Genomic DNA, 9,810 nt, shown 5'->3' on the forward strand with positions numbered 1-9,810 from the left:
CCCACAAAACACGGTGGTCAATGTGCTCAGTGTTTTCCTGTGGGCCTTTACATCACAGTGTCTGTTTGCTTTCACCTATCAGGGAGAGCAGTACAGTTACACTGGGGCCCCCACCACTCCCTTCCACCTAAGTCATTTCAATGTTTGTCACTTATTTTTCTTTTGTGCAAAATTCTTTGGTTTTCTTCTTTACCCTAGATCTATAAATTATCTATTGTCGAGTTGTCGCTCTCCCGGAAATTCCGTAATTTGAGCGATGGCTATTTTCACCATATGGTTGCACGAAATTGACCAATAAGAACACAGTTCAGTGTAAGTAGCGAAAATCTGACTGGCTCGGAGTCAATCCATGACTTCCGGTGGGCGGGAAGGTTCTCTTCTTGATTGCCGATTCGTCGAACGGAAGCTCACGACCCGCCCATTTTTTCTTCTCAGTGCCAACGACATTTCCGATTCAGACCTGTATGTGTAAAATTTAGAACCACTGTAACAAGGAAAACAAAAAAAGAAAAAACAAAACAAAACAAAAGCTTTTGCTCTTTGGAAGCTCGTATAACCTTCAAGAAATTGAAAGACATTTTTCAGACGCTGGAGGGATCTGTCTTCGCCGCTTTTCCTCTTAAAGTAGGTTCACCTCAGCTATTGTCACATTGGCTTATTGTTTGATAGTAACACTTGTACTAGTGATGCTAGTGTTCAGTGATAGCCTCTGTTTTCCCCCGTTATCCTTACACGTCGCACTAGTCTTTTGCTGCTGTTGTACAAAATGCACAGTACCCGTAATAGTTCATGATCAGTGTGACAGTGAAAAAAGGGCTTCTCACTTTCACTCGTCGCCACTTGGTGAAATCGGATGGGCTTTGTCGACCTCTTTCGATAGATGTGCGACTACCTGCTTGCTGTGTAATAATAATAATAATAATAATAATAATAATAATAATAATAATAATAATAATAATAGCAAAGGACTTCCTGTCAACTCGCGTCTATGTTATCTTCCGACTTTGAGTGTCTTGCTTGTATTCTTCCCTTTATTCCATTTATTATGTGGATTTGGAGACATATTCATCAACCTCGTCAAAACAATTTATAGTTACAATACCAACTGCACTGTTATATAACCAAAGGATACAACTTTTTTTTTTTTTTTTTTTTTAAGTTAATAGTATTAGCATAACAGAAATGTTCTTAATCCTTGCAAATGACTATGAGGATGACAAACTGACAGATGGGGAAAAACTTCTGGCCATGATCCAACTGGCTGATGACACAGCCAGAATTAATGTCCTTTCACAAATTCTGTCTGACAACAGATTATAAACACTTTTGTATACCTATTACAAAGCACCTGAATTGGTGTGATGATATCAAGATTTGAGATAACACAATTTTTTTGTAAAAAAAAAAAAAAAAAAAAAAAAAAAAAAATGTAACTGAACTCACATCTCTATTTTTGGGCATTTTTGTCTATACAGTTTACTCTATGTCCATCCATCCATTCATCCATCCATCTTCTATACATGCGTTCCTGCCGCACTCAGGGTTGTGGTTTTCTGCTGCACTGTCAGTTAAAGCCATTGACCAGGTGCATTTTATTTTTTTAATCTGGATTTTTTTTTTTTAATCTTTTAATTGTAACCCCAAACGTTCATATTACCCCCTCGCCTTCGCCGCGAGGCCACAGCACATTCGGACAGGTAGACTGAAAATCCACAAGCAGCCACTCGCATGCTCCGCTGCCTGTCTTGCCATCTCCCGGATGTAGATGGCAAATCAAATCCAATGCTAGAAGCATGTACATGTAGATAGAGACATGTCTGGACCTAAGACCGACCACAAATTTTTACATTTGACTCCTCTCTTGCCATGATTATCTAGAAATGGTCTCAGACTGCACAGTGTTTTGCCTGCTTATAGTTTGTGTCTGAATCATTTGTGTATGTTCTTGTCTTCATTTTGTTTCCATTTCTCCCTCCCTCTCTCTCTCTCTTTCTCTCTCTCGCTCTCTCTCTCACTCACTGTCTGTCCCTGAAGGATGGTCACCAATTGTGGAGGATGATGAGCTGTTAGAATCTCCTGTTAAGACCACACAGCTGTCCTGATATAACCGTCTGTCCTGAACAACTTCATCCGCTTCACCATGAACCCCACCCCGAGCCCCCACCCGTCTGAGGGCGGTAAATCCTCTGGTAGTGGGCTGTTGTGCGGCCTGGGTCTTGGTACCGACAGGGCGCTCGGGTCTCCCGACAGTCTCATCAAATCGTCAAGCCCTACTGGAGAAACGCCTTGCTCGAGCCCCCCGCTGCTGCTCTGCCCCGGGTTGGGAGGCCTTGGTCTGGGATCCCTTGGTGTCATGTCTGAGGGAGCAGGAGCCGACTGGGAGAGCAGGGAGGAGCTGAGACTCAGAGAGTTAGAGGAGGCTCGAGCCAGAGCAGCCCAAATGGAAAAGACGATGAGGTGGTGGTCTGACTGCACAGCCAACTGGAGAGAAAAGTGGAGCAAGGTAAAAATGAAATGCACACTGAATACAAACTGAATCAAGTTCATTGTGTCTTCATCAGGAATACATTATCATTCGTGTTTTTCTTTTATAACAGACACATGGTCAATGAGTCACAAGCTGCGTTTCCATGATAGTTTTTCGCAAAATAAAAGCGATGTTTCTAAAATTTCGACAAAGTACAAATGCGATTTGCAGGTGTTTCCATTGAATGGTGTGAAGCGCATAAGCCGTAATTGTGTGAACTGGTCATGTGACCCCGTAAGTCACGTCCACTGACGTGTAAGTGCAGAAAAAGTGTTTCCATGACACTTTTGCGATATTCCTCTATATCTATATATACTTTTTAGCCATATTTGAGAGGTTTTTCCAAGTTTAGGCGTTTCCATGACCAATTTTTCATTGCGATATTTAGGTTCAGGCTCCAGAGACAGAGGCGGAGGGCGGGAGTGGCGGAGATGTGACACTATAGGTTCAGCAGAGTCTTTGTCCTCCGCTGCTCTTCAATAATTGGTTGAAACTTCTTCTGCTGCAAAATGCTGCACGTGCATATTTCATGCATATATCGTCCTACGGCCGTGTTTATGCTGCAGTGTGCCGACGTAGGCAATTACAATGTCGCATCGCCCCAGTTCTATTTTGGTGGTCCATATTTTTCCCAGGTTGGTAACAGAAATTGCTGACGGTTTCAACTCCTCCTAAAGATGGAAATGTGGCTCCTCATGTTTGTTGTGTAGTTTTACACAACTTTGCCAATGTGGTAACAAAGACTGAAGCAAAAAAACAAACAAACAAACCATTAGAACGCTGTTCAAAATGAATTTGATATCGTTGCGTTTCGCAATGGAAAATATTGTATACATGCATGTTTTGTTCGTCGAATTTGTGTCTCCACTGAAGCCAAATGTACATTCAAACAGGTGCGTGCAGAGCGTAACCGCTCTCGTGATGAGGTGCGCCTGCTGAGGCAGCGGCTGGACACCCTCACAAAGGAACTGACCAGCGTTCGACGGGAGCGGCAGGAACTGGCCTCAGAGAACGAAACACTTCGCCGGGAGATGCTCCCGACTGACAGCGCTGATCCCACACAATTTGCTGCGTCCCTCTTGCCCCTGCACGACCACGCTGAGGAAAAGCTAGAAATGAACTGGGAAGGACCACTAGGGTTTCCTGAAAAGGAACCAGTCAGGGATATGGATTTGGAAAAAAACACGGATCAACCAAAGGTAAGAACGCAGCGTCAGTTGTAGGCTATTTTGTGCTTGATCCAAAGGTGCAGCACACATAAAAGTTCCACAGCAAAGCCTGTCGACACCGGAAGTAAACCTTTCCTGTTGAAGCTGATAAATTCAACGTCTGATGTGACGTAATCGCAGAAACAGCAGTAAAATAGTCAAGACCGTTAACAATTATTTAACAATTGTTTTTTTTGTCTTTATTGACAATATTTAGTGCCAAATTTGTTATACTGGTAAGACACTGTTCTACTGCATGGCACACTGGAATTTGTGTGCATCTCGTTTTCTTTTCTGACAGGAAGTGTCGGAGTCGGTCCTTCCCTCCAAAACCCTCGAAGGGAATCCAGAAGACTGTGAAAGTCTCAACGGGAATGGCTCACCTAATTTTGCCGGTGCGCGCTTGCCGTGTGCTGTGAACCGCCAGGAACGCAGCAGACAACTGTGGGAAAACATCAGTACGGTTGAAGAGGACACGTGCAAACTCAACGCCCTGCAGCTTCGGCTGGATGAGTCGCAGAAAGTCCTGCTGAAGGAGAGAGAGTAGGTCCTCCACAAGTAGCCCGCTAGTTGACCAATACTCGCAGGGAAGTGGACAGATTGGTTTCACGTTCAGGCCACTGTCATCTTGACACTGGCGCCCTTAATTGAAAGCGATTGCTCCATACTTCTTTTTATAAAGTCAATGATTTTGAAGCACGTAAAGTTTTATGTTCTTCAGAAATATAATCTGGTTCATAAAAGAATATAGTTCTTTTGTTCATATGGTCTGACTTTCAAGCCTACAGAACTAAGTGTTGTGTTTTTTCTATGCTCCTCAGAGACAAACTTGCATTGACTAAGAGCATTGAGAGACTGGAGGCTGAGCTCAGTCAGTGGAAATTAAAATATGAAGATCTCAGCAAGAGCAAACACGAGGTCCTCAAACAGGTAAGAGTCTTTTCTATCAGTTCAATTTAATTCAGCTTTATTTGTAAAGTGACACGTAATAGTTCACTCAAAGAACACTTTACATGTTTAGTGCGTCTTAAACTCGCTCTTCTAGACGACTGTTCCCTTGGACATTAAACACTGAGGCGAGTGTGGCAATAGAACAACTGCCTTATTAAAGGTTGCCAGGCTTGGCCTACACTACAGCAATCTAACTGAAAGTTGGCTCAGGTAATTAATTAATGTATCAGCAACAATAACCACTCAGGCTTTCTTTTTTTTTTTTTTTACCCCTTTACGTAGCTGAATCTACTGAAAGAAATGCACCAGGATGAGCTTGGTCGCATTTCTGAAGATTTAGAGGACGAACTTGGAGCCCGGACAAATATGGACAAGAAACTAGCTGAACTACGAGCTGAGGTGAGAGTATGGAATGTACATATACATGCATACATACACTACCAGTCAAAAGTTTGGGCACATACATCTGATTTAATGGTTTTCCTTTCGTTTTCATGACTATTTACGTTGTAGATTGTCACTCAAGGCGTCAAAACTATGAATGAACCCATATGGAATATGGATTAAACAAAAAAGTGTGAAATAACTCAACCAAGTTTTATATTTTAGATGGTTTAGAATAGCCACCCTTCATATGAAATGTATATAACATATCATATTTAGGTGTTTAACATGTTTTTCTTTTGACACATTAATCCACATATCTGGGTCATATATTTGATGTCTTCAGTTTGTATCTATAGTGTAGAAAGTAGCAAAGATAAAGAAGAAACAGGTGTGTCCAAACTCTTGACTGGTAGTGTACATACAATACATTCAGACACATATATGTGCATATATACTGTATATACATACATGCATGTATCTACATACAAATACAGACAAATAGCTTTGTCTGTTGGCAGCAAAATGTGTATGTTGAAAAGGTGACAACAATCCTTTTCTTTATTTCATGTCTATTTTGGTTTGGTTAGATGGAGAGTCTGCAGGTGGAGAACTCTGTGGAGTGGGGCCGTCGGGAGCGCCTGGAGACAGAGAAACTGGGTCTTGAGAGGGACAACAAGAAGCTGAAGACTCAGGTTGAAGATCTGGAGGAACAACTTTCCAAGAAACGAAGGCAGGCGGCATCCGTGCTCGACACAGACCTGAAAGCCATTCAGAGTGAACTGTTTGAAAAGAACAAGGTAAAGAGGACAAGGTTTTTCAAGATTGGTTCGTAAACGCATAAAATCTTAATACAAGATGAAGGAGAAGAAGCCTTTATAATGCCTCCTATAATGGAGTAATGATCAAGAGTTGTTTTTTTTTCTTCTTCTTCTTCTTCTTAAATTGAAAAGCTCAAAGAGGGTTTAACAATATTACACAGCTTAGAACAGTAATCTTTGAACAGTCACATGATGTTTTGATGAGACTGTGCACATCACACACGGTTGTGAAAGCCCTTTCTCAATAAGTGTAATGACGCCTGTAAACAACAGATTGGAATAGATCGTATCATGTAAACAGTTGACATGGAATCTTAATTCGGAACAACTTGAATCAAAATGGACAAAAGTCTGCACATAAACGTGGCAACTGCAGCAGAAACACCAGCGCCTCAGACTCTGTTTTGTCCCCGTCTGCTTTTCCCACAGGAGTTGGCTGACCTCCGTCATGTTCACTCAAAAGTGAAGAAGCAGCTGTACGAGAAAACAGCGGAGTTGGCCCACACTAACCGCAGGGTGGAGACACACGAGGCCGAAGTCAAGAAATTACGACTGAGGGTGGAGGAACTGAAGAAAGAGTTGGGACAGGCGGAGGATGAAGTAGGAATTGTGTTGTAGTTGTGCATGCATGTTCCATTCAACATACAGTCAACTAAATGAATTAAACAAATAGCATGAAGAAGTAGAGGATTTTTAAGCTTGAATATTTTGTGTAATGCAGAGGTAAACGATCCAGGTAGACGTTACTTTATAAATGAAAGTGGCCTCTACCGTTGGGTCGACTGACAGTTTAGGCTTGTCAGCCTCTGATATCATTTGCAGTCTTTTGGGAAAATTGTCATATTCATCAGATGTTTTTATTTCTTTTCTTTTTTTTTAAAATAATGTGTTTTTTTCACAGTTGGATGAGTCTCACAACCAGACCCGAAAACTACAGAGATCTTTGGATGAGCAGGTTGAACAGACAGAGAACCAACAAGTACAGTTGGAACACTTGCAGTCCCGGTAATGCACACACACACACACACACACACACACACACACACACACACACACACACACACACACACACTACCAGTCAAAAGTTTGGACACTCCTGTTTCTTCTTTATCTTTACTACAGTCTGCATTGTAGATACATGCTGAAGACATCAAATATATGACTTTCTTGAGATGTGCCTACCATAAGACCTGCCACCTAACCCACCTTTTGAATTTAATTCTTCATTTGAGCATAAAAAACACAAATACTGTAAATAAAATAATAAAAAAGAAAAAAAATCCAAGCCTAATACTCAAGAAAACAAATATCCAGAAACTTAAATATGCTGAAAAGCAGTAGGAAGAAGTACAAAACTGATTTAACCCTACCCCTATTCACTTCACATTTCACCTGCATCTCATTGCAGTGTTCATCAAAATGTGTTAAAACAATATTATATAACAAATTATATGCAGCTATCATCAACTACCACAGTACTACATTTATATTACCATTATATTACAGCTCTATATTACCGTATTTTGATACCTCCGTCTGACATCACAACAACAATCACGGTCGAATGGCCAGTCACTCACTGTATATGAACTGCGGCATCTATCTGTCAATTTTAACCACCTTCTTCACAGAGGAAGGAAGACTTGCTGTATATCTGTGGTTATTCTATTGAGCATAACAGAATAAATATCACACTCTGAATTTAAATAATTAAAAAATATATATATATTTTTTCTATTTCTATTATTTCTTTAAAAACATGACCTTTTGAAAAAGCCTTGAGACCCTGAAAAAAATTACTGTCATTGATTAACAAAACGATAGTTGCTGTTGTTGGGCTGACAGCCCCTGATGTCATTACGTATACCTAACACATCCATTTGTTGTATTTTAAATAAATCAAGTCCAACTCACTCAAAGTCTTTGGCCAATTTAATGACTCTTTGAAAATTCCATGTGTACCATTTTGACACCACCTAATGTGCCATTTTCGGCCTTTGTCTCTATTCGTCTTAGATTGCGACGACAGCAACAGAATCCTGTGTTGTTTGGCAAAATGCGAACTGCTCGATACAGCCCTGAAAACCCGGAGAGCACCACCAGCCACCTGGACGAAGAAGAAAATGAACTTCAGCTTCAGATCCCATGACGCGCAGAAGGCAGAGTGATACTGGACAAACTATAAGTAACAGCAAGCCAGATAATCCTGTTGCTCTTCAGAGAAAACCGTCAAAGGAATTCAGAAGGATGAATGAAAGGAAAGGTTTCGTAAAGCCAGCAAATAATGTGTCTCTGTGCAGCTCCAAACAAGTATTTTCGCTTACTTAACGGAGTTCATTTTTGTGAATAACGATGCGGGAAGCTCGCCTAAGCGTGAACCAGCTGTTTTAACCACAAGTTAAGTTAACTTGAGGAGTAGATTTCCTTTTTTAAGAAGCAAGCAGACCCGTTAGTAGGTTAGACAACATCAGTCATTCGGTCCTTTTCATTTCAAGTATTTTGCTGAAACATCCACATTACTTTTGGCTTGTCTGACTTGCCTCCAGCACAATTGACAATCACTATCTGCCTACTGTATATGTTGTTGGCCTGCCTCACATTTTAGTGCCAAAAGCTATTGCGTTATTACCTGCGATTTATGAAAAAAAAACTGACACAGCTTTATATTATTTTTTAACACACTAACCAGTTATACCTTTTTTTTTTGTTGTATCCTCTTTCCCAGTGCAATCTGCCCAAAACAGGGCACACTTTTTACTCTAAAATAAGACTGAGGTCTGTCCAGCTTTGTTTATGTTTTCTTACTTTCTTTTCTTATTTACCTCCTTTTCTTCTTCTGATCTACAGAGCAATTCATTTGTGCCTTTTTTGTCCTGGGCATTAACCAGCTTCACTTATATTATATAGTGGAGAATATTGCTAATGCTGGAAGAGTTTGTATGTTCATAATCATGATTGAGTCCATATTTCAAGGTGCTAATGAATCGAAGAGATGAAGAGCAGGATCCTAGAGAACCACTGTCCTCAGTTTATTTAGAGACAAGGTGGAGAAACCAGATACTCGTGATGAGGCTCCATCTCTGCTGGATGGCAGGTGACACTGTATTACATAAGTGGTCTAGGAAACAAGAACATAAGCATTGAAGTGTTCAGACAGAGTGCAAAATTAAGTCAAGAACATATCTGACAATATATGCAGTAAAAAAAAAAAAAAAAAAAAAAGATACATACAATACACATTTAAAATTACCAAGAATGAAAAGTATTATTCTTAGGTCTATGTGTTGATGTTGCTTTGAAACTTTTGTTGTACTAACTCATAACTATGTCTATATTATTTGTTACCCCAAAGAGGAAGAAAAAAAAAACGTGTTCATTATTGTGGTAGGTGTTTTCTACCACCTTGTAAATGAATAAAACATTTTGCAGATGTCCTACTACTCAAAAATACACACAATGTGGTTTACAAGTACAAAAACATCAGCAAAGTCATGCGTCTTGTTTTTACAAATGCAAGTATTTTTTGTATCTTTTGTTTCATGTTTTTTGTGCATAACAAAATGTATTAGTATAAAGGGGCAAATCCTTCAAATACCAAGTTAATGTTAAAAGTAAATGTTTCCATAAAATATTTTTAAAAAAGACCGACCTTCAGGAATACCTTGTGAATACGTAAGCCTGATGAAACGTCGCTTTAATACTTCACTTAATAAAAAGAGAAAACTGTGAGCGAGACAGTGTGCGGGAGCCATTTCTACTACTATAGACTGCATATAAAATACACATCCCATATGAACATACATACACGGTGTTTAAGCGGTGCAGCGAGTGTGCATGTGTGCACAACTTAGGTATTTAGACCCTCTGCACTGCACTACTTTGCCACGCTTTCCTCTTTGTTTTTCATGACTGTAGAGGA

General features: G+C 40.2%; 1 protein-coding gene across 1 annotated transcript; it reads left to right on the forward strand.

The window, feature by feature from the left end:
- The first annotated feature begins 139 nt into the window (after positions 1–139).
- Positions 140–9,624, forward strand: ccdc102a (coiled-coil domain containing 102A). Its single transcript, XM_076051678.1, has 10 exons — positions 140–624; positions 2,035–2,503; positions 3,421–3,726; positions 4,037–4,278; positions 4,557–4,665; positions 4,969–5,085; positions 5,661–5,870; positions 6,321–6,491; positions 6,793–6,896; positions 7,908–9,624. The coding sequence occupies exons 2-10, from the start codon at positions 2,141–2,143 to the stop codon at positions 8,038–8,040; spliced, it is 1,755 nt and encodes a 584-aa protein (XP_075907793.1). The 5' UTR covers positions 140–624; positions 2,035–2,140; the 3' UTR covers positions 8,041–9,624.
- Positions 9,625–9,810: the final 186 nt, after the last annotated feature.

Source organism: Nelusetta ayraudi, unplaced genomic scaffold, assembly GCF_046127955.1.
Source record: "Nelusetta ayraudi isolate G7.1 ecotype Tasmania unplaced genomic scaffold, CSIRO-AGI_Nayr_v1 ptg000005l, whole genome shotgun sequence".
Taxonomy (NCBI): Eukaryota; Metazoa; Chordata; class Actinopteri; order Tetraodontiformes; family Monacanthidae; genus Nelusetta; species Nelusetta ayraudi.